At 40.4% G+C, this 25,564-nt stretch overlaps 4 protein-coding genes across 4 annotated transcripts; 1 reads left to right on the top strand and 3 right to left on the bottom strand.

The window, feature by feature from the left end:
- Positions 1-2,236: 2,236 nt before the first annotated feature.
- Positions 2,237-3,346, bottom strand: LOC126587664 (ankyrin repeat-containing protein ITN1-like). The gene has a single exon (XM_050252750.1). It carries the CDS (start codon positions 3,344-3,346, stop codon positions 2,237-2,239), a length of 1,110 nt encoding a protein of 369 aa, XP_050108707.1.
- Positions 3,347-13,222: 9,876 nt separating this feature from the next.
- LOC126590707 (probable receptor-like protein kinase At2g23200) lies at positions 13,223-16,068 on the bottom strand. The gene is made up of 2 exons (XM_050256205.1): positions 15,625-16,068; positions 13,223-15,513 (listed from the first exon to the last, which is right to left on the bottom strand). The coding sequence occupies exons 1-2, from the start codon at positions 15,991-15,993 to the stop codon at positions 13,435-13,437; spliced, it is 2,448 nt and encodes an 815-aa protein (XP_050112162.1). The 5' UTR covers positions 15,994-16,068; the 3' UTR covers positions 13,223-13,434.
- A 3,347-nt stretch (positions 16,069-19,415) lies between these two features.
- Positions 19,416-21,471, top strand: LOC126590718 (triphosphate tunnel metalloenzyme 3-like). The gene is made up of 2 exons (XM_050256215.1): positions 19,416-20,304; positions 21,187-21,471. Exon 1 carries the CDS (start codon positions 19,670-19,672, stop codon positions 20,297-20,299), a length of 630 nt encoding a protein of 209 aa, XP_050112172.1. The 5' UTR covers positions 19,416-19,669; the 3' UTR covers positions 20,300-20,304; positions 21,187-21,471.
- A 945-nt stretch (positions 21,472-22,416) lies between these two features.
- On the bottom strand, positions 22,417-24,958 carry LOC126590727 (pheromone-processing carboxypeptidase KEX1-like). The gene is made up of 3 exons (XM_050256227.1): positions 24,499-24,958; positions 23,135-23,193; positions 22,417-23,038 (listed from the first exon to the last, which is right to left on the bottom strand). The coding sequence occupies exons 1-3, from the start codon at positions 24,610-24,612 to the stop codon at positions 22,693-22,695; spliced, it is 519 nt and encodes a 172-aa protein (XP_050112184.1). The 5' UTR covers positions 24,613-24,958; the 3' UTR covers positions 22,417-22,692.
- Between the last annotated feature and the right edge of the window lie 606 nt (positions 24,959-25,564).

Raw genomic sequence — 25,564 nt, 5'->3', positions numbered from 1 at the left:
ATCTGGAAAAGCAAGATGCTTCTCTGATTTCTGAGCTTGCCTCTTCGATTTTTGAATGGTCGTCGAGTGTTGATTTTATAGAGGCACGCAGTTCGTTTCAAAGCACACTTCGATTGTGAAAAACTCCCCTCTTGTACTTCTAAGATCTTGATTTGTCCGATCTCTTCTTCCTTCAACACTTTGAAAATGTCTGGACCCTCCGACCGTCGTTTTGACTTGAATCTTGGTGAAGAGGCAGTCCCGCCTTCTCCAGACAACATATGGCGCCCATCCTTCATATCTCCTACTGGTCCTCTTACCGTTGGGGATTCGGTGATGAAAAATGATATGACCGCTGCGGTGGTGGCCCGGAACCTTGTCACTCCCAGAGATAACAGACTACTTTCCAAACGGTCTGATGAGTTGGCTGTTAAGGATTCTCTGGCTCTCAGTGTGCAGTGTGCAAGTTCTGTGTCTAATATGGCCCAACGCCTATTTGCTCGAACCCGTCAAGTTGAATCATTGGCGGCTGAAGTGATGAGTCTCAAACAGGAGATTAGAGGGCTCAAGCAGGAGAATAAACAGTTGCATAAGCTCGCACATAGCTATGCGACAAACATGAAGAGGAAGATTGACCAGATTCAGGAATCTGATGGTCAGATTTTACTTGATTATCAGCGGTTTGTGGGTTTGTTCCAGCAGCATTTGCCCTCGTCTTCTGGGGCTCTGCCGACTGCTGAGGCTTCAAACAGTCAACCTCCGGTGCCTCTTCCTCCTGGGGTTCTGCTTAGTACTGAGGCGCCACCTGACCAATGAAGGCTTTTGTTTGTTTGCACCCTTTTTTTTTTTTTGGCATGTAAATGTTCCCTTTGTAATTTTCCAGAAAAATCAATGAAACGGACTTTATTTCTCTCTCAATGCGTTTTTTTTTTTGCTATATACATACATATATTATGTATGTGTATATATATGTATATATATATATATTTTTTTTTTTTCTTTTTTTTTTTACGTGGACTGATCCACCATTCCAAAACCCTTCCCCTTTCTTTTGCATGGTGCTAGCCACCAAGAATCCACCTTCTCTCCCTTTTTTTATTTTTTATTTTTATTTATTTATATATATATATATATCTTATTTATTTATTTATTTAATTTTTTTTTCATTATTTTTTTTTTTGCTTTTGCTTTCACATGGTGCTGATCCACCATTCCCCTTTTCTTTTCTTTTTTCACGTGGTGCCAGCACCACTTTGCTCCACCATCCCCATCTTTTTTGTTTTTTTTTTTTTTTTTCAATATATTTTTCTGTATAAATTTGGGTGGTGGGTAGAGGAATTTGCAGGGAGCGGAGCCAAGCTCGGAGTCGAGAATCACGCTGCTGATGCTGACGTTGCTGATGATGTTGAGGCCGAATCAAATGTTGCTGAGCATGAGAAGCACACCAACCTTCGAACCCAAGACCCTCCACCTGAGCGGAGCATGGAAGCCAGTAGTAGCTACTCTGGAGACTCACAGTACAGAATCACACGCGTTGAGAGTGCTTGGAAAAGGAGCATGTACTGACAGCCATGCCCGATGTCGAAGTCAATCACATGAACCTTATTGGTCGCTGGTTGGTCCGTCAAGGTCTCTTCAAGGATTGCAAGATTAGTAGCCATAAACCCGAGTTTGAAACACGGAGATAACTCGTAAAGCAACTGAATCGACCCACTATGCTCCTGCCCAAAAAACTCGTTTGCCGGCGGCGAATTATCAATCGGGTCGACCCGAGACTTCAAAGCTAAACCCAGGAACTCCAGAAGCCTTTGTTCTGAATTGGGTCTCGAATCCGGGACCTGTGTCGCAATCATCCGGGCGAGGATCTCTGCAGCGGCCTGAGATTTCCCTTCAGAAATGGCCGTCGCGGCCTCCGTGAGCGACTGCTCGGAGTACGTGGAGGACGCCGGAGACGCCACGGAGGACGACGAAGTGGGCGATGGAGAAATAGGCTTCTGGCACTGACTCGGAGTTGCCGAACCCATCAGATTCTGTATATTATCGGACCATTCGCTGTTGGTTTTGGAGTAGAAGACGACGACCAGGAGAAACCAGCGGATCCCAAATGCATCTGTCTGCCTCTTGTCATCCCAGCTATGCCTGACTGAGGACTGCCTAACATGCCGCCTCGGTTATTTTGTATCCTGAATTTTGATGCCATTAAAGCATTTTGTGTTAATCTTTCGGGTTGATATTGCTGGGACCTTCACCTTCTGCTTCAAAAGTTGGGTTGTTTTTTCATCTGGATTTTCGACTCGGATAAAAGCTTCAATGCACTTTCCATGGATGGTCGATCGGATGGCCTACTCCTGGTGCAAAGCATAGCAACCTTAACTACCAGTTTTACCTCTTCTTGCAGTGAAATGTTGGAACCAGCTTCGTTCTCGTTGTAGATTTCCCGCAGAACAACGTCTCTTGACTTGCTATGCATACTTGCGCCAGAATTTATCAACCTGCCGCGGCTTAGAATCCCCAGCATGATCTCCCCAAAGCTGTATACATCCCTGCATAGCTCATCTTTTGCAGCCATATGCAATGCAGTTTGCCCTTTCTTGTCAGTTCTTCGTGCCAATTGTGGATCCTTTGTAAGCAATGCCCTTACAATCTTCGCATGCCCCTGTCTTGCAGCTAGATGCAATGTATTCTTCCCGTTTGATCTAGAAATTTCCAACAAGGTAGAATCCTTCGACAACAGTCCATCAACTACTGCTGCATGCCCTTTATGGGCTGCGGATATAAGTGGGGTTGAATTTTCCGGGCCCAGTGTTTTGCTTAGCCCAGGATCATGATCTAGGAGTACCTGGACAATGGCATGGTGTCCTTGACTTGCAGCAGCATGCAAGGGGTCGAACCCGGACCTGTTCTTCTTCGTAACGGTCTCCTTGTTCGAATACTTCAGCAGCTCCTTAACCACATCAAGGTGCCCTTTATCCGCCGCCGTGAACAAAGCCGTCTCTCCCAGCTCATTCACCTCATTCACCACCGCCGCCCGGACCTCAGCCACCTCTGTATCAAACTCCGCACCGCTTACGGTCCCCACCATCTGCAAATCGATATCGCCGAGAATCTTCTTTACGGCGGCTGGATCCGCGCGCTGAGCCGCCAAGTGAAACTTCGTGTCGTTGTGCCGCCCCGTCACCTGCTTGCTCAATTGGGGACGCCATGAGAGAGAGAAAGAGAGAGTCTGAAAGTGGAGGCTGCTGGGAGACAATTTGAAGCTCTGAGGCATCGAGTCGTTGAAGAGGACACTCTCGGCATCTTCTGAGGCGTAGATTGCCTCGAATCCCCTATTGGTGCTGGCCACCAGGCACCCCTCCGTTGTCGCCATTGGCACCATGTACTCTTCTCCGTCGAGCAACAGCGGTCCAGCGACTCTCACCAAGCTCACCAAATGCCATGGGCAGCCGGATACCACTGGCCCAAATCCAAGCCCAGCTCTCTTCTCTCTCTCCCTCGGACAGTCTGACGAGTGAGAATGGAAGGCAAATCGTACCAAAGGCTCCCGCGCGTCAAAATCTTCAAAATGCGTGACGACTACGTGAAGTTTGAGCTCCGCGACACTGACGCCAGCATCGCCAACGCTCTTCGCCGCGTCACGATTGCCGAGGCCCCCACCGTCGCCATCACCCTCGTCGAGATCGAGATTAACTCCTCTGTCCTCAACGACGAGTTCATCGGCCCAACTACTCCCTCGTCTTCATTTCCGAGTTCATCCGCAACTCCCCTTCTCGAATCGCCGCCGCCGCGTCCGCCTCAGCAGAAGAAAGACGAGCAGCTAATCTCTAAAGAAGACGAGGAGATCGTCGAGTCCGTGTTGTCCAGAATGACAGCGTCTTACGAGCTCGAATCAAAGCTCGGGGACTGCAAATGAGCCGCGGCGATCCGGCGCGAGGCGATGCAGAAAACGACGGGTCGTTCGCTGGAGGGCCTGCCGCTGGAGGGCTCTCTCTATTTTGATCCTCTGATTCGATCTCCGTAAGGTGTTGATTGGTGAGAGCTGGACCTAGGCCCGCTATATAAAAATATATATTATATATAATTTTTGTTGTTGTTGTTGTTGTTTTTTTTTTTTTTTTTTTGTTTTTTTTTTGTAAATACATAATAACATATGTATTCATTTTTTCCTTTTTTTGTAATAAAATTGACTCTATTTAATAAAACACTTTTTTTTTTTTTGATGTGACTGAACTCGAAAAATTGAACATTCGAGCTGCCTACGTACCCCTCCAAAGAAGAGATCAAGTCGTAACGTAGTTCAAAACATACATATTTTTGGCATTTTCTTTTTGTGCCGTTTGCAGTTTTAACTCATGCAGGCAAGGAGTGTTGGTGTCGTTTGCAGTTTCAACTCGTGCAGACAAGGAGCATTTGGTACCGTGTTGCAGTTTCAGCTCGTGCAGGCAAGGAGCGTTGGTGTCGTTCGCAGTTTCAACTCGTGCAGACAAGGAGCATTTGTGCCATGCAGTTTCAGCTCGTGCAGGCAAGAAGCGTTGGTGTCGTTCGCAGTTTCAACTCGTGCAGACAAGGAGCATTTGTGCCATGCAGTTTCAGCTCGTGCAGACAAGGAGCTTTGTGTCCTACAGTTTAGGCTCGTGCGGACAAGGAGCTTTGTGTCCTACAGTTTAGGCTCGTGCAGACAAGGAGCTTTGGTTCGTCAAGCGATTTGAGAGAGTCGTTCCTCGCAATCTTCATAGCAAGGAGCCTTGACTGAGTAGTTGAAGAAGTCTTCTGGGAAGATGTCACACATCGTGATGGGGATGGATGATCTTCGCGTCAAAGTTTCATTATCTCCAACACTTTCACATTGTTCTAGAGGTGAACAGGAGCTGTTTTGCCCCCTTTCCCATTTATGAGCTTGTGGAGCAGACATATGCTTTTTGTGCAATTTCTTCGGAGTGACATAAGTCTATCCTTCAACTTCACTCGGCTTGACTGGCATGTTTTTGGAGCATGCCCCCAGCGATTGAGGTGAAGATTTTGAGTTGACAGAGCTGGAAGTGACGTCTTCTTCCAGGATTTCGTCTTCTTTGTCTTCTCGGGCCTTCTCTTCAGTGCGGTCCTCTTGGGTTTGTTGCCGTGAAGATTGGCCGGTGTAGATGATGGTGCGCCTCCTTACCTTCAGTGGTCCTTTTGTGTCGACTTCCAAAGTTGCTTGGCGCTTCATCCTTGAAGGAATCAAGCTTTGAACATCGTTTTTTCCTGCTAGACTGTCGAGCTTCTCTCCCTTTGGCGTTGTCTTCCTGTTTCTAGAAGGCTTCTTAGTTTCTTCAAGTCTGTCCAAAGCCGACCGTTGCGGAGGAGATCTAGCTGTGCCGCTTTGTTTCTTGGGCTTTGATAACCTTTCAAAGACTGATCTTTGCGGTGTTGGCGTCTCAAGCCTTTTGAAGACAGAAGTTTGGTCTCGACCATTGATGCGATCAAGTGCTGCAATTCTAGGTTTTGAATAATTCAGTCTTTCGAAGACTGAAGTTCGAGGGGCGGGTTTAGGCTCCTCTTTTGGCCTTGTGGCTTGTGGTCTTGGCTTCCTCGTTTTTTTGTAGGTCACCGATGTCCGCCATTTCTTATCACCAGTAGATGCATCTTGGTTGCTTGCCCCCGGTGATGGTTGTGTAGAAGGTGCCATGTGACTTGAACATTGACGGGAATGATCATGCATGCTTCGGAGATGCACATGATCGAGTGATTCAAACACGATAGTAGTAGTGTGTGCCGCCACCGTGTCTTCGAGGTCAAGCTCGATTTCCCCTTGCTGTGCTAGCTTCAGGATGAGATCTTTCAGTACGAAGCACTTTTCCGTTGGATGACTGATGAAGCGGTGGAATTTACAGTACCTTGGGTTGTCGGTACGATTCATCTCTTCCGGCCGTCTGCACTCAGGCAAACTGATCACCTTCTTGTCCAACAGGTCATCCAGCATGGCAACTACATCAGAGTCGGGGAATGGATAAATCTTCTCCTCAAGCTCCTTCAAAGTGCGTCTACGCATCTCTTGATCACGAAAAGCTTCGGTTTGAATCGCCTTGCCTCGTGTGGAGATTTTGACGGGAGCTGTGTTGATCGTCATCGCTTCCTTGGTGGGTTTCCATGTGGCCTTTTCCACCTTTGTCCCAAGAACTTTGTCGTTCTTGTAGTCGGTGATCGGTTCTTTCTTCCCATGATGGGCGATGCTCAACTCCATGTCATGGGCGCGAGTAGCCAATTCCTCGAAGGTTCGCGGTTTAATGCCTTGAATGATGTATTGCAAACCCCATTGCATGCCTTGGATGCACATCTCGATTGAAGAAATCTCGGAGAGTCTGTCCTTACAGTCGAGGCTTAGATTACGCCATCGGTTGATGTAGTCCATGACTGGTTCTTCCTTCCATTGCTTCATGCTCGTCAGCTCTAGCATGCTCACAGTGCGGCGGGTGCTATAGAAGCGGTTGAGGAATTCCCGCTCTAATTGCTCCCAGCTATTGATGGACTCGGGCTCTAGGTCCGTGTACCACTCAAAGGCATTTCCTTTCAGCGAGCGCACAAACTGCTTGGCGAGGTAGTCTCCCTCCGTCCCCGCGTTGTTGCAAGTTTCAACGAAGTGGGCAACGTGCTGTTTCGGGTTTCCCTTTCCATCAAATTGCATGAACTTTGGTGGTTGATAACCCCTCGGCATCCTTAAGGTGTCGATCTTCTTTGAATACGGCTTTGAGTACAACCCGGAGGTATTTGAGCTCCCTTCGTACTGTGCCTTGATGGTGTTGGTGATCATCTCTTGCAGCTGCTGAATAGAAAGAGATCCCATGAGTGCCGCTGCTTAGTCTGGCTCCGGCTTCGCATCGTTTTTCTCCACCTGAGGCTCATCTTCTGGGTTAGGGTTCTCGTCGTCCTGTGGCTCCAGTCGGCTGACGAGTGCAGCGATTTGCAAGTCTTTTTCTTCCACAGTTCGGGTTAGCCTTGCGATTGCTTCATTCATCTGAGCCAGTTGTTCTTCAACGGAGGTAACGCCGATAGTCATGACTTGTGCGACCAATAGACGTGACTTTCCTTTAGACATCCAGGATGCTGATGAAGAACGTCGTTGGCTGCTTTGGGATGTCATCTTATGTGCCTCAGCATCATGCTTCGGTGCCCCCAGCGAGGTCAGGTTGATGACAGACTCACACCTTAGATGCTCCCCTTGCTCTTTTAGCGGCACCAATTTTGAAGTGGCATGTTGATGAGCGGTCGTGGCGCCAATGGATTGTCCGTTTACGGCAGAAGTGCTTAGGATCCTTCCCTCAGTGGTTGCAAGAACGGCTTGTCCCTTGCTTGATGCCATTGACTTTGAGGTGTGCTTGGAACGGAGAAAGAGATGAGAGGTAGAGATTATCCCACCGGGCGTGCCAATTTGTGAACACGGAAAATTCCTGAAACGAAAGAGACAAGAACAACGTGCACAAACAAATATTTGTATTTGATGATTTTGGGTTACAATCTCTCTCTATTTTGATCCTCTGATTCGATCTCCGTAAGGTGTTGATTGGTGGATATTTCGTTGATCCAAGGGCCGTCAAGGCTTGATCTTGGATGAACTGTTGGAAGTTTCTTCAAATGGCCGTGGGCTTGATCTTTGGAGGTGGATTTGAGCGGATCTTCAAGGAGCCGTTGGGGCTTGATCTTGAGGATGAATGTTTCTTCAAGGGCCGTTTGAGGCTTGATCTTGAATAACGGTGATGAGCAGATCTTCAAGGGCGTTTGGGCTTGATCTTGAAGAACAGTGATGAACGGATCTTCAAGGGCTTTTGGGCTTGATCTTGAAGAACGATTGGATGTGTGGATTTGTCGACGTTGTTAATCCAAAGGGGCCGTTGGGGCTTGATCTTGGATGAACGGATGATGAACGATGGGGCTTTCTTCAAGGGCCGTCGGGGCTTGATCTTGAAAGAACGATGAACGAAGAACGAAGAACACTTTCTTCAAGGGCCGTCGGGGCTTGATCTTGAATTGGTGGATGATTGTTGATCCAAAGGGCCGTTTGGGCTTGATCTTGGAAGAACGATGAACGAAGAACGAAGAGAGCTTTCTCGATTCTTCGGGAACCTGGATGCTTGAGAGCTTCGGAGTTTCAGAGCTTCAGAGCTTCAAGGTGTAATATCAATTGGTTCCCTAAATGAATGAAATGGGCTTGTATTTATAGAATTTTCCAAGGCCTAACTTTGAATATAATATTCCAGATGAAATAAGTCATTTCTGCCAGGTGTTGACACGTGTCCTATTTGATGACTTTTCCAACTCATTTCAATTTTCGTTGAGTCACACGCTACGTGTAAAATTTATGTAATACATGAGCGTTGACACTTTGATTTATCGGTCAACATTTATTTACCGAAATTTCGATGTCTACAATTATGACACATGATGCACCGGACCGTGTGTCCGGCACACTAAAAAATTTATCTTGCTCTCCTTAAATTTCCCAATCGAATACTTGATTTGATAATGTGATAGTTTATTTCAAGTGTAATGCTAGAAATACCATATATTTAAATCATTTTGTAAATCATATGACGTGATTGTTGGTGATTGGATTATTGTTAAATTGTTGATTAACGTGCTTATTTTTTATTGGTAATGCATCACATGATTTGCAAATTTGGATAAAAAATTTGTGTATCTAGCATTACTCTTATTTGAAGGATCCAATGGTGGAATCAAAGCATTGAATTATGAGAATACAAAGTAATAAATGTATCCATAATGTTATATTTCGAGAGTACTTGATTTAACAATGAAACACAACCATAATTAGCTCTGAGACGATCGATTTGGCGAGCCAAACTATACACTAGGCTTGGTTATCATACAATTGTTCGATGACATTTTTCTGTTTTTGTAGTATATAAGTGCAAGACAACGTTTTTGCAGTTTTGAGCCATGTACATAAAATTTTATTCTAACTCTACTGTGGTAATTTTTTATAATAAGCTTATGAACAAGTTTAGTTTAGCTTTCCATGTGAAAACATAAGACATAAAAATCAATTACTCTTATGATATAATCATCTCAATCATGCATTCCCACAAAATTTCTAAAGCTTCATCCCTCTTTTTTGATTGTCAATTTCATGCCTTATACTCCTTATCAATTTGTTTCATATGACCTAAAGTCCCTTGTAATTTAGTTTTCTAACTCTGGCACTGACAAATAGCTTCGATGACATATTATTCATAAGGTATTTTCTTGTGTAAGCAAGCACAACATCAAATTTCAAGATGTTATGTATAGCCTACCAAGTACCAAGAGTTTGTTGGAGTCAATGAAACGTCAATGTTCATGTGCATGGCATGGTCGGACTCCAACCACGTATATATGTTTGTTCGTTCATTGAGTATAAAATAATTTATACTCTAGCTAGCTAGATCCCACACTATCTTTTTCTCCAACCATGTGGAATTATGGATTATGTATATGGTAGCTCCTTCAAAATTTAGGTCTAACTGATATTTTTATGTATTATAGTTTAATATTTTAATAAGTGTGTCCACTTAGTATTACGTTTTAGTGATATTTTCTTTTCACTCGTAAGTGAGATATCTTAAGTCTGATTCTCGCAAAAGTAAATTTGAACTAAATTATTATGGACAATTCATTGTGAGGCTTAACTCACTCATCAATCATTTAGTATAAAATATTATTGTATGTATTAAAAAAAATGTTAAATGAGTGTGTGTGTGTGTATATATTCTTCCTTAATTGCCTTGATTTGTCAATGGGATCAGGTGAAGTTTCACCCACAACAGAACCACCAAAACCTAATCCATTGGATGTTAGATAAGAAATTGCTATCTTTTGTGATCTTTCGTGCTTGGATTTTGTGACAATATTATTATTATTATTAATCAAAAGCCAAAGTTTTAACTTTAAATTTGGGATGTGATATCCACACACCTCTTTTTACTTCTCACATACCTTTTTAATTTTTAGTCGTTGGATCAGATAAATTAAAAATATTAACGGACATAAATTAACAAATTGTGTGTGAGAAGTAAAAAAAATATGTGTGGATAACACACCCCTTAAATTATTTGTAAAACTGAATCTATGATCTGCTGACACCCACTACACCCATCACTGTCGCATTGGATTATTTCTGGATTACGCAACAGCAGATGGTAATATATATTTTTCCAAACTTTAGCTATTTAATTAAGCAAACCCTCGATTAACACCGAATCATAAATTTAATTTATATCTAAATTCTAAAGTCACGTCCACAGCTGCAGTACTTTTTTAAGGTTTAATTTTCTTTCTTTGAACCCACTATCTATCTATATAATAAGGCGAGAAGGGCAGTGAACAGTGAAACCAGTGCGATGAACAGTGAAATTTGGTGTAACTGGATGCCGACAAAAATTTTGGTGTCGCCCCCTTCGACAAAAAGATTTGGACCAAACTACCCCTCAGCCAAAAAAATTCAAAACCTACCTCAAATAATAAATCAAATCATGCAAGGGCAAGTTGGTAATTTGGTCATCATAAAATATAATATATGTCACATCCCGGGCTCGACTTCACCGTAACACGATATTATCCGCTTTGGGCCCCGACCACGCCCTTAGGTTTTGTTTCTGCGAACTCACACGAAAACTTCATAATGGATAACACATCCTAAAATTGCTCTTGCCCAAACTCGCTTAACTTCGGATTACCTATGGAATCCGAAGCCAGTGAGCTTCCAAAAGGCCTCGTGCTAGGTAGAGATGAGAATATACATATAATGCTTATAGGATCCACTCCCCTAGATGATGTGGAATGTTACAATCCACCCCCCCTTAGGGATCCGACGTCCTCGTCGGCACACTTCAAGCCAGGGATTGGCTATGATACCAAATTGTCACATCCCGGCCCGGACCCCCACCACATTATGGGCTCGACTCCACCATAGCACGATATTGTCCGTTTTGGGCCCCGACCACGCCTTCACGATTTTGTTTTTAGGAACTCACACGAGAACTTCCCAATGGGTTACCCATCCTGGGATTGCTCTCGTGCGAACTCGCTTAACTTTAGAGTTCTTATGGAATCCGAAGCCAGTGAGCTCCCAAAAGGTCTCGTGCTAGGTAGAGATGAGAATATACATATAAGGCTTACATGATCCACTCCACTGGGCAATGTGGCCACATCCTGGGCTCAATTCCATCATAGCACGATATTGTTTGCTTTGGGCCCTTACCACGCCCTCACAGTTTTGTTTTTAGGAACTCACACTAGAACATCCCAGTGGGTCACCCATCATAAGATTGCTCTCGTGCGAACTCGCTTAACTTCGAAGTTCCTATGAAATCCGAAGCCAGTGAGCTCCCAAAATGCCTCGTGCTAGTACGATATGAGAATATACATATAAGGCTTACATGATCTACTTCCTTGGGCGATGTGAGATGTTACAATATAAATATAAATGGGGAGAGAGAAAAGAATAAAAAAATGAAAAGGAAGAGAGAAAAGAATAAAAAAATAACAAAGTTGATGGTACTCACGTGATGGGGAAGAAAAATATAATAAAAAATAAGAAAAATCATGAATATTGTGTTCAAACATTTTAAGAGGCGCGAAGCACTGGTGATAAAAAAAAGAAAATAAAAAAAAATAAAAAAATGTTGAAGCAATTCACGAATATAAATACATTTAAAATGTCTAAGTCGTGCGTAGCATGCTGTGATTAAAAAAAATGTCTTTTGCACGCTGTTGTTTATCAAATATTATTTCTCAATTTTTAAACACTTAAGAAGTGTGTAGTGCCAGTTACAAAAAAGTCTCTCGCACTCGCATAATAATGTGATTCAATTAGTTGTCAAATGATTTTTTTTTAACAAACGATGTTATCTACACTAAGAGGGAATGGTGGGCTTAGCCTCACAATTGGCTAGCAATAATGTGATTCAATCAATTGTTTATTAAATAATATTTTCTTTATTCTTAATGTAAATTCTATAAAAATCGATTTTATTATATGAATTCAGCTGCTTTAATTGATTTATGAGATGTTGCTTCTAGCATGATCTAAAATGATTCATTTATTTCAAATATTTGACTTTCCTTTTGTTAATTTATGCATATAAATACATTTAACATACCATGATTCAAAAAATGTCTTCTGCATGTGCGTGAGCGCGTGCATGAAGGCTAGTTTAATAGAAAGTCAGCGCCCCAATGGGGTCACGCATGCCAACAAAAATTTGGGGCCACGCCATTCGACAAAAATATTAGGACAAAATTGCCCCTCAACCAAAAAGATCCAAAAGCATCCTAATATAATATATCAAATAATGCAAGGGTAATTTGGCAATTTCATAATCATAAAATAAAATATAAATATAAGTGGGAAGAAAGAAAAGAATAAAAAAGGTTTTTCGCACGCGGATAACAATATGATTAAATAAGTTGTTAAATGATTGTTTTTTTTTTTTAACAAACGATATTATATACACTAAGGTGGATGTGTAGACTTAGCTTCACAATGGGTTGACAATAATATGATTCAATCAGTTATTTATTAAATAGTATTTTCTCTATTTTTAAACACGTTCAAAACATCTTAAGAGGCTTGTAATGCCAATTATAAAAAAGGTCTTTCGCACACGGATAATAATGTGATTAAATTAATTGTCAAATTATTGTTTTTTTTTTTAAATAAACAATGTTATTTACACTAAGGGGAATGAGGTAGGCTTAGCCTCGCAATAGGCTAGTAATAATATGATTCAATCAATTATATATTAAATATTATTTTCTTTATTCTTAATGTAAATTATATAGAAACCGAATTTACTATGTGAATTCAGTTGCTTTAATTGGTTTACGATGAGTTTTTTCTAGCATGATCTAAAACTATTCATTTACTTCAAATATTTGATTTTCTTTTTGTCAATTTACGCATATAAATATTTTAAAAACATGTAAGTCGGGAGTAGCACGCCGTGATTCAAAAAATAAAAAATGTCTTTCGCACACGGATAATAATATGATTAAATTAATTGTCAAATGATTGTTTTTTTTTTAAATAAACAATATTATTTACACTGAGGGGAAAAAGGGTGGGCTTAACCTCACAATAGGCTAGCAATAATATGATTCAATCAATTGTTTATTAAATATTATTTTCTCTATTCTTAATGTAAATTCTATAGAGACCGATTTTATTATGTGAATTTAGCTACTTTCATTGGTTTATGAGGAGTTTCTTATAGCATAATTTAAAATTATTCATTTACTTCAAATATTTAACCTTTCTTTTGTAAATTTACACATATAAATATATTTAAAACATGTACATTGCGAATAACACGCCGTGGCTAGTAAGACTCAAATTAACAAGGCACACTTGAACTTGTAGGCTTATAACTCTTCAATCTATAGATACTTGAACAAGGTTAACTTACAGACCTCACAAACTGCACAGGTTTATCTGGCATCACCAATCTTCAGTTGTGAGAATACTTTGTTTGTTGCCGAGTCCGATTCATCCACCCCGGAAAAGGTCATATCATCTGGGTTAGCTGTAGAGCTATGGGAAGGAAAATGCTGAACATTTGGCAATACGAATTCTGATGAAGCATTGATTGTGCTGTCCTCGTGGGGCTCTCTATGCTTTGCGGTTTGCTGGAGCTGTAACGCATAGTCCAAGTCCCACAGCACATCATCCATTGTAGGCCTATCATTAGCATCATCTTGCAAGCATTTCTCTGCTGTCTCGATGAATTTTCTTAGCGAGCTAGGATCAATCTGACCCTTGAGTGAAGAATCAACAATCTGTTCAAGCAATCCGTTCTTCTTGCAATTCATTCCCCATTCTGCTAAATTTATTTGCTCATTTGGTAGATTCCTAGCCAGAGCAGGTCTTGCACATAAGACCTCAAGGAGAACAACGCCGAATGAGTAAACATCTGATTTTTCTGTCAACTGTTGAGTCATTATGTACTCAGGATCTAGGTAACCAAAAGTGCCTTTGACATTTGTGCTGACATGGGTTTCATCAAGTGGACCAGATCTTGAAAGGCCAAAATCAGCAACTTTGGCAACACATTTTGCATCCAACAAGATGTTGGTGGACTTAACATCGCGGTGAATGATGCCTCCGGCTGCACCCTTGTGGAGGTAATGAAGACCCCTTGCTGCACCAATGCAGATTTCAAGTCTTTGCTTCCATGGCAAGCGAGGCAAATTTGATTCATATAAATGTTCTATCAAGGTCCCCTTTTCCATGAACTCGTAGACCAATATCATCTCAGACCTTTCATCACAGTACCCAATTAAGGAGACAAGATGGCGATGACGAATCCTGGACAAAACCATTATCTCTGTTTCAAACTCTGTAAGCCCTTGACCTGAACTATGTTCATGTCGCTTACCTCGCTTGACAGCTACAATTCTGCCATCTGATAGAGTTCCCCTATAGACGTTCCCAAAGCCACCCTTGCCTATCAGAAATTTTGTGTCAAAGTTGTTGGTTGCTTGCTGAAGTTGAGCAAAAGATATCTTCAACCCAAGATTTAGATAAGTCATAGGGGAGCCAGTAATCGTTCCCTCAGTGACCCTACTGTGGGTACTCCCTCCCCCAAATGCAGGCATTGGTGACCATTCCGAAGTTTCAACATGCTTTGCCTTTCTGTATTTCAAACCGAACAAGAACCCGACAACCAAAATGCAGATAAGAGACAGACCTCCAAGAACTGAACCAACCACAACAGGGACATTTATGCTCTTGTGCTCTTTCATATTTGGAATTTGTGCCAATTCATCCATTATTTCCAACATTTCCAGTCCATTTAGAAAGGAATTGTTAGTGGAAGTTTTTTCTACATTAGGACCTATGCTGATGTTAATGAGTTCAGACTCCTTAGACTCCACCACAAAATCATAGTAGTAAGGTATCGGGTTGACAAACACAGAATTATTGACATTCTTAATGAAGTTTCCATTTGAATACAAGTTAAAAACAATGTCAGCAGCTTGGCCAACAAGGTCACAAAAGTGTGCTCGGACAAGATGTTTAGCATTCCTGCGCATATTAAACGACCAGGTTATGTTGAACGAAGTGGATGGGTTTCTACTACCATTGTTCATTACTTTGGCAGTCTCGTAAACTAAATCTGGGGCAATAAAATAATTAGCAGCAGCAACAAAACCATCATTTTTATGCTCGAAGTACCTAGGCTTCTGTGAGGGTCCAACTTCCCCTACAGGGTTTGAATTCAATAGATAATGATCGTCAGGTTCCCAGTTTCGCCATAGTTTGTCCTCATCTGGTCCGAGTTCATGACCTCCAACATTCACCCTGTAAATTGTATGTAGAACTAATGGGGAACTACTTGGGTAATTCTCAGGGCTGAAATTTGCAGGGGCAAGGAAGACTTCAATGGCATTTACAAATGCAAAAGACAATCCACGAGGAGTAAAGTATATCCTAAATGAGCCAGGATCAATGCCAAGAAAGAACTCATGTATCGTAGAATTGCCACTACTATTCTTAGCAGTGAAATTCTTCAACAGCATGAATCCAGAATTTGAATTATTAGGAAAAGCCGAAACATCAAAAATAGCAGCGGAGAGATTACTTGAGGAAGAGGCGAAAGCCAAGAAATGCAGACGTACATAATAAGTACCGTTTTCAGTGATGTCGAACTCATAGTAGGATTCTTGCCAGAAAATTCTTGCTGTAAGGTGAAGATCCGACTGGTCGCCGCCATTGATACGGCTGCTCGCCTTCGGGTTGAAAGGATCTGCAGTGAAGACATGGCTATTGAAGGTGGCATTAGCATTTGACCCACAGTTGATGAAGTACTTATCAGGGGTATCGTAAGCCAACGAGGAAAAGTGAAGGGATGAGAAATGGAGGAGAAAAACAAGCACGGAAAATAGAGGGGGAGGGGTTTTACGGATAGGAAGATTTTCCATGAAAATTTGATGGAGTTGCTGAATTTTGCAAGTGTTTAGGCTATGGAGTTCTATCTGAGTGACCATGCAAATTATTGAAGTACGAAGACTTGGAACAGAAAAAGTGGTGGACTTTGAAGTTGAAATGCCAACCACTTGAATATTCAAGGGACAATAATGGTAGGGTCGTGGAAATACCCTTTATATTTGATAGCCTGTAGATATACAGGAGAGGATATTTTGGGTGCTTTATTTGTTTCTTGTGAAGGACAACCACATCATTGACTGAACTGTCTTCCACTAGCATCAAGTTTGGTGGCTGCTTCTTACTATCCTTTTGCATTTGGATGAGAACAAAGAACTTGACTACATTTACTACATTATTAGGAACCTACCTGGATATTTAATAAATTAGAAGCGAATACAAAAACGAAAACAAAAAGTTAAAAACGAAATAGTTATCCAACAGGGTTGTTGATGAGTCGATATTATATCATATATTTTATCTTATTCTTAATTATAATTTATTGGTTATTTTGGTAGAATTTTGATACTTTATTATATATTCTTAATGTACAACATTCGACTTCCTGTGGAGCAAAAAGTGATCAAACGGATGAATTTTGGAGTGATTTCAATTGGTGGATGTTCGTGAGTATTTCAAGATGATTTTATCAAAATTTCAAATTTTTCTACTAAGCCGTTCGGCCATGGCAATGAAATAAAGGCCCAACGCGCAACTTTTTCAAATTGACGTTTGTGGACATTTTAGGTATTTTAGAGGTCAAGATGGCATATTTTAAGAAAGATTCCTCCTTAGGATTTCTTCAGCTTTCAAAAAAGACATTTTGAGACCAAATTGAAGTGAATTTGATCGACCAAAAGTCTGATTTTTCGAAAAATCCCAATTTGATTTCAAATAAAAGATCTTTTATTTTTTTGGTTTAAGAAAATGAACATCTGATTTTGTGAGAAATTCGAATTTCATTTCAAATAAAGGATCTTTTATTTTCTAGTATTAACAAAAAGAACATCGAAAGTATGACTCATGAAAGGTCCACATCACTGCATGCTAGCTGCAGTCCCACGCAAAACCATTACTTAAAACAAAATGGGTCGGCTCAGTCTGAGAAATTATCTAGAAAGTTACAAAGCTGTAAAGAAAGGAAAACAAAAGAAAAGGACATACATAAGTCTTATATGGTAAATACATGTTTCTTACGATACTCTTATATACATTTTCTCAGATTTTGTTACAGTATGCTAAGAAGTTGCTCTATATATATAATTTTTGAGGAAAACCCTAAAAGATAAATGATTCGGATCGTTAAAATACATTACGGAATATGTTCCACAAAAACATCTGCCAAAAGTTATGTTAAAAAATGACATCACGAATCCATCCAGTATATACATGGGTCGTTTTAACATGTGATTAGGCTAATCATAATCAACACCCACTTTCTAGTTCTATATATATACATGATCAGTCCTAGTATTTGTGGTTGATGCATGTTTTGTTTTGAAATGGGATATATATTGTATACCAATATACCTTATCAATGTTATCACGTAATTACAAATGCATGTAAACTGCTAGTATGCGTATATAAAAAGTGTATGCAGCGACCTAATTCGAAGCTGGTTCCATCGTCTGAATAAATAAAAGAACAAATAAAAAGTACATGATTAGAAAAAGAGACAAGAATTAATACCGTGATTACGATTTCATATATATTCAGATTTCTCTTTAGTTTTAGCTAACAAATGAAGTTAGATATATGTATTCTTCATTGCTCATAAGAGAAAATTTTAGCTGAAACGAGTTCATAAACTATTGTTTCTAAGCAATTTAAAAGAATTTGAAAATAATTAAATCTAGCTTAAAATGACTGAAAGCATTTTTAGTGAAAATGTTTTTTAAACCGATCTTTTGTAAAAATTCAAGTGAATCCTGAAAAATCACCTTCAAGTTGTTCCGATAAGAAACACATACATGATACTTTTTCCAAAAAACACTTAAATTGCTTTTGGAACCTAAAATCAATTTCACCAAAAGCGTTTTTAGTTATTTGAAAACTTCTTTTAAACGAGTCCTATAAATTTTTTTTTTTAAAAAAAAGGAGCAAAAATCTTTTTCGGCCTGCAAAAGGGGCATTTTACCAAATTTCTCAAAGGAATCATAACTAAATAAAAAAGTTTTACTACATAAAACAACCTAAACAAAAGAGAAGAGAGCATCGTTTGCTCTAGACTGATGCAAAAGCAAACTAACTAGGGTGAGATTCTCTCAAAAGCAAAATTTAATTTTGATGTGACATTCATATCGTTACGTATTATTGTCGTAACAATTGATATAGCATGACCTAGGATATAAGATTACTAATTTGATCCACTAGTTATAACATTAGTCGATCAATAATACGATGTAACGGTGTGACACAATAAACCTTATTCAAGTTGACCTGGGTGAAGGTGGATGAGCGGTGCAAAAGCTCTTAAGAGATGGAGGGAAAGATGGGTTGAAAGGAAACAGCTTGGCCCAATAATCGTCAAACGTTTCAGCGATGGCCTTACAACAAGCCGGCCCGACCAGGTCTAATCGGGCGTTGGAGAGCGCATCGTAAATCTGGTCGACGCAGCCTGTTACATGTTGGAGAGGAGCCCAGCACTGTCGGAGCTCTTTCCAGCCGGGCCGACCTGGAAATGTCCTTGTCCTTGGAAGTCCCGACTCCCAGGGGCCGTGCGGCAAGATGGGTAGTGGTGATGCTGCCAGCGGTGCGGTCGACAGTGCTACGCCTATGCTTGCCGCACAAGCCACGAGCAAGAACAGCATTGAGTATTTTGCTGGGGATTTTGCCGCCATGGTGCTGGGGAGCTTGAGGATCAAGGTTGAAGAATGGGAGATTTTAATAGTTTATTATTTTTATGTGAAAATTTTGAAACGTTTAATGTGAATTTATGAAACTGAAATTTGCTTAAAGAATCTCTTCAGTTAGAGTGATGATCTTATCACTGCATTTAAAATTAATCAGTTTTTATTCTTTAATAAAATAGAAAAACTTAAAAATAAGTTTCAGAACAAAGGGATTTATCACACGATAGTGGACAAAGAGGTACTGAAATGCATCTATAAACTTTTTCGACCCCCAAAAAACTAGACTGCCATAACTTGGCCACCAGCTGATCAGCATGGTCCCTTTTTTTTCAAAACAAGGGGATTTACTATTATGCAACATGTATTAACTACATATCAATTTTGATTATATAAGCGTTTTTTGGAGAAGTATCACTCATGTGCTTCTTCAAAAAGCACTTCCAAGATTTTTTTCAGGAAGGATTTAAAATTTCGAAAAACAATTATATTTCTTTCAAATAAAAGCACATGTTACGGAAATGCTTATGATGAAAGTGCTTCTTATAAAAACGATACCGAGCGAGCCTCAGTGAATCAAAGCCCAATACTACTTAGCAGGCCCAATCCAAAACGTATAAAATACGCAGTGGATATCAAAAGTGAAGGAAATTTGAGAGAGCAGAAATGCTGAGACGAAAGCCAACCAAGATCGAACTCAAAATCGAAGACAAAGACGAACTCGAAGAAGCTCGCAAGCTACGCGCCGCCGCCTCGTCCACCACAACCACAACCACCGCCGCCACTACTCTCCTCCACCACCTCGACCGCGCCAAAGACGCCTCCTCCAAAACGCACCGCATCGGCCTCCCTCAGTAATCGAAGCTCGAACGCCCTCAAAAAACCTTCATGTCTCAAATCCCCAAAGCTCTGATGGAAGTCGAGGTCAAGCTCAGGCTCCTCGACGCTGCCGCTCACCGCCAAGTCACCACCCTCCTGGCGCCATTCCTCGTCGCCACGCACCGCCAAGAGAATTTCTTTTTCGACGGCTCCAAAGCCGAGCTCTCGGCCCGCCTAGCCGTTCTCCGGCTACGATTCTCCGACAGGACTCCTCTCTGCGCCGTGACGCTCAAGGCGCGGGCGGTGCTTGTCGATGGCATTAGCCGAGTGGAGGAGGACGAGGAGGAGCTTGATCACTCGATCGGGCGGGCCTGCGTCGCCGAGCCGGATAAGCTGATGGCCGCGGAGTCTAGGGTTTTGAGGAGGGTGAGGGAGGAATTTGGGGTTTTAGGGTTTGTGGGATTGGGAGGATTTAGGAATGTGAGGGATGTGTATGATTGGAAAGGCTTGAAATTGGAGGTGGATGAGACTAAGTATGATTTTGGTACTTGTTATGAGATTGAGTGTGAGAGTTCTGACCCTGAAGGAGTGAAGGTGGTGCTTGAGGACTTCTTGAAGGAAAATGGGGTTCGGTATTCCTACTCCGAAGTGTCAAAGTTTGCGACTTTTCGAGCCGGGAAGCTGCCCGTTACTGAGTGAATGTGGTAAGTTTTGTGATTGAATTGTGTTTGGAAATTTCTGTTCTTTCTTGATTGAATGCTTCTGATGTGATCTTACAATGTGGGGTGTGAGGAATTTTGATTGCAACAAATTTTGAATTTGGTGACTTTCATGTGTGTGGATGTTTATTATTGAGATGGCATTGTTGTTTAAGTGATTGAACCTTTCGTGGGTATGGCGGAATATGGATTTCCCTTCGATTTTGTGTCGATTATACGAAATGAACTCTTTAAAATGCTGATATCGCATTGTTGTCTGATCAATTAAGTAAAGATCAAGTTCGTGCACGATTAGCTTCTCAGCTTTAATTCAAGTATGATCATTTCATTGTTGAGTTTTTAAGATTTCTTTCAACGAGCGGAAAATCGTTGTTTGCTTTCAAACTAGAAGGAGCTGAACAACGAGTTCGATAATTTTACCCTTTCTATTTCCTGGTCCGCCATGCCTAGACTAAGACTTCAACCCCAGTACCCTTGAACCCAGTTGTTTTTTGTAGTTTTAGATGATTCAAATATTTCTTTTATTCGCAAATGTCATAATATCTTGCTTAACCTAAATTATCAACCTTCGAATCTATATATGCATAGTTCTTCTTCCTTGTCCTCAGCGATGCTAGTCTGACTATGTGATACTCATTGATGGTATTGTAGCCAACCATGTTCCTTCTCTTCTAAACTTAAGCAAGATTTGATGGTTGAATGCGAATTCATGTTTTCGAAAGCTGTGCCTGAGCATTTCCTTTCAGTTTTAAAGACCGTTGACGGGCCTTGCAGAATGTGGTCTATGTATGCATCTTTCCCATGGAACTCTGCAAATGCTGGATGCCTTTTATTAACGTTTGTTGTTGCATACCCATTACCTTGTAGGTTATTCAGCGGAGCGCAATTGGAGTCTCAGTCGGGAGAAATTCTGCGATTAATCAAAGGATGAGGACGTCTCCAAATCCTCGAGATCACTGTACTCTGCTTCTGTTCCGAACTTCATCTTCTCATTCTATTGTCATAGAACTCCGATACTTTCTTAACGCAAGGACGTCGGTAAATTCCATTGTTTGTAATAAATTGCACTAATGTCACGTTATATGTTTTTGTAGCGTAAATTGTTCATCGTTAACATGATATGTGCAAGCTCTGAGAGCGCGTTTGATTGAATGGACTGGGACTAGGATTGGACTATTTAGCACTAATCCCAGCCTAGATTAAACGTAGGCATATTAGCAACTAGGGATGCAACTCGGGCGGGTTGGAAGGTCAACCCAATCCTATCCCAACTTTTACAATTCGGGCTCTGGTTCGGGTTTGGTTTCATTCGGGTTCATTCGGTTTCATTTGGACTCAAGTTTAATTGGGTTGGGTTCGGGATGCTCAATTTTTTCAAGTTTAATCTTATAACAACTTAGTTTATAAGAATTCCTAAAAAATTTAAGCCAAGTAGCATTAAAGCTAGCTAACTTTAATTTCATAAATTCATCTACTATAAAGCTTTAGGATTTGGAGACTACAAATATGGACTGACTAATCAAAGCTTCTTATTCCCTTAAAGCTTAAGTAATTATAAAGGGTAATTTATTAAAAATATGTATAGAAAGCGCGTTAGTTTGTAGACTTGGCTCACTTCGGTGTAGTATGAGCATTAATTGATATTGGTTACAATCTGATTAGATTAGGTTTGGTTAGTTAGGTTGGGTTGGGGATGGACGGACAAATAATCGACCAAACTCAACCAAAACAATGAACGGGTTGAAATTGAGTTGGATTCGAGCGGATTATAACTAAAAAAAACCCATTTGTGCGGGTTTAGAGTCGAGTTGACTATGAACCGGTTCTGATTGGTCCAACCCAAGTTGCACTTCTATTAGCAACTAACTGTTGGTGGAATGAACAGCTACTGTAGGTGATCACAATGTTTGTATCTCTCTCATCACGTGCACATCTTTCGTTTCACCAACATCAAGTGCGAGTAATGATAGACCTGCCCCCGAGGGAAGAAAGTGTTGAAGAAACAGATGGTTCCTTTCAAGACGACGATCTCCTGGACAGCTCAAGAACCAGTTGGTTTCTCCAAGACAGCAAACAAGAGAAGAAAGAAACGGTTGGTTTCTTTCAATTTTATGAATCCCAAACTTATATAAATCAATCGTAGAGGTTTAACACAACATACGAAGATTCTCAACGAGACATCAAAGACGTCTACTGATTCTCATACGAGAACAATGTATCTCGACGATAACTAATAACATCTGCGGTTCATCAAGGACAAGGAATGTAAATTCTACTCCGATCAAACTGACAAGCTAAATTATGCCTCACTACTTCATAACTCCTTACCGAAACCGAAACAACACAATGGCAAAGCACGACTGGCTCCTCTTCTCACTTCCTCTTCTTAGCAGGTGGCTGTGGAATCTCGTCGTCCTCTTCTTCCTCTTCTTCTCCATCCTCATCTTCATCATCGTCATCATCACCATCGTCATCATCATCGTCTTCTTCATCATCATCCTCATCGCTGCCTCCATTGCCATTGGCTTCAGGATCATCCTCTGGATCCGCTTCTTTATCTGCACCTTCGTCACCTGAGAAGTCCTCATCTCCTGCATCATCATCCTCCGGGTCATCCACCTCCTCATCATCTTCATCCTCGTTGTCATCCTCTGTATCACTAGCATCTTTGTTTTCCGCACCAGGCTTTTCCACTTTGAGAAGTTCTTCAAAAGGAAACCTGAAGAAGGAAGCGACAGTCGCCAACTTAGATTCGATTATACCCTCAAAAACCATTGATGCTGGTATTGGATGAACAGAATAACAATTTCATTACCTTCCTGTGATTGCAGTCAATTCCGGTGACATATTGATACCATTCATCAGTGCCCCAGTCTGAAACAGCGATAACTAGTGTTGGTGAACAGCTTTTAAAAAGAGAAAGTAACAAATAACACAAGGCTTTCGTTTTCCATAAACATGCATGTCCCAGTTCATAAAATGGATTCTAAAACGGCATTTAGGCATGCGGCTCATAATGTAGCAGGCGACGCCCAGCAAACCAAAACAAGTTTGCAAAACATACTTCATAGCTTATCAACAATGGTACAATACCAAATCCGGTCAACAGCAAAATAGAAATCCCAATACAAGGCATACAACACTCCATAATATGATAAACTAAACAAACCTTAGCCAGATGTTCAAAACTAAAACTACCGAAATATGTGGTCAATGTAAAATCCGGTGCTACAGCCCAACAACAATTACATTTATACAGTGTTAGGAAAGTTGGATAGTGCTGCGTTGTTATCTTAAACGCAGAAATGGTAACACCATATATGCAATGTATGCGCAAATTTCTTTGCGGCAATACTCTGTTCTCATGACGGGGTCTAAATTAGGTCGTTTTAGTAATCTACTGTTCTAAGTTTATAAGTATGAAAAGGAATTATGACTGCTCATTGTATTAATTTACAAAATGTAGAATAATTCATGAACTTAAAATAGAAATCACGGCATATGAAAAAGATTAAAAATTTGTGTGAGCTAAAACCAACCAGAAACCAAGAGCATTAGGAAAACAATGAAAGCGAACGATTCACAAGAAAAACCAACTAGAAACCAAGAACATTAGGAAAAGAGCGTCAAGAAGTTTGTAACATTACATCGAAGCAATTAGTTTCTACACAAAATTTCGACAAACAATCCAAAAGAAAGCAACTTTAACACAATGCTACATTAAAAAAATAGAATGAAAGCAAACGATTAACAAGAAAAACCCAGATTCTCCAGAAGCTGACTGAAATAAATACAAGTTTTAAGACAGCATACAATCAATAATACAAAGTGCTTTTCTAAAAAATAAAAAAATAAAGATAAGCAGAAAAAGGGCTTTTCTCCCCCAAACAACCTAATACATAAAACTACCAAATTCCATCCCTTAAATTTATCAAAAATAAATAAAAATTCTAATTTCAAATTTCAAAACCATTGGTAAAAGCCAAAAAAAAAAAAAAAAAAGCCCCAAATTCTGAAATAATAGTTCAGTAAAAAAGCTGCAGATTTTTTAGATCTCGAGCAGTAAAAAGTAAAAAACACAACAAAAGCTTGAAACTTTGACACTTCAATCCATGTCACAATTTTACACACACAAAATTATGAACAAATAAGAGCAATTTAAGAGAGACAGAAGTATACCGCAAGGAGCAGCAGAGCAATGGAGTTGCGAGCAGCAACGACAGTGTCGCCCACCATTGCTTCCAAAAGAGAGCCAACCCAGATGCCCTTTTTCTCAGAGGCGCACAACTCCATCTTCTTCGCTGCAAAAAAAAAAACCTCAAAAATAGACAAAAAATCAGAGCAAAAATTGCACAAACAGAGATAGAGAGATACACAGAGAGAGAAAGTGTGTGTGTGAGGAGAGAGAGAAGGAGAAAGGGACGGATAATTTTGAAGGGTTTTCTGGGTTCGGGCTAAAATGTCTGGTCCAGTGGGGGAGAAGGTAAACCCACTGAGGCTTTGTCCGGTTAGGGTTTTTTGGTCTCTGAAATTTCTACTGCCACCACGGTAGATTTATATCTGCTGACTAATTGCTGATTAGGTAATTTTATCGGTCGCTTGGGTAAATTTTGCGTTGACTTATTGGGTATTGCGAAGGTCATGGAAGCATAGAGATCTTTCTGAATCCCATTGTCTCGCGTTTAAAGATGAGGCAATTCGGATCATTTAAATAAAAAAGTATTACTTGAATACTTACAAAATAAATAGAAATTTCTACTCAAAACTCTTAGTATTTAAATAGAAACTCCGTCTCCAACTGCCAAACCAAGCGGTCCAGGCCCGTCTCCAGGAGCGTTAAATGATACAGGATAATTCAGTTCAACATTGCTTTTGGGTTGGACTAGATTGCATAATGAACCAACTATAATAATGTTGTTACTATCTTACCATTCCCAAGAATCAAACCAAGATCTTATACTTTCAAGTACAGGTTAACATGTCACACTTTTACTACGTGATATATCTTCATGTGTTATACAAGCGAACAAAGTATTTAATATGTCACTTTTGCCACATGATATATTTTCACACTTGGGATATTGATTGACTTTATATTTGGTAATTAGGCTAAAATATCAGTTGTAAAATAAATAAAAAGTGGAAAACAAAATGGGAAATGTCGAACAAAAATTTAGAACAAATGTTTGAAAATGTTTTTAAAATGGTTAAAAATGAAAATATTTTTGTGACTAATTCTTAATAA

Source organism: Malus sylvestris, chromosome 2 (genome assembly GCF_916048215.2).
Source record: "Malus sylvestris chromosome 2, drMalSylv7.2, whole genome shotgun sequence".
NCBI lineage: Eukaryota > Viridiplantae > Streptophyta > Magnoliopsida > Rosales > Rosaceae > Malus > Malus sylvestris.
Note: the sequence above shows the minus strand (reverse complement) of the source record. Positions and strands in the feature narration are given on the sequence as shown.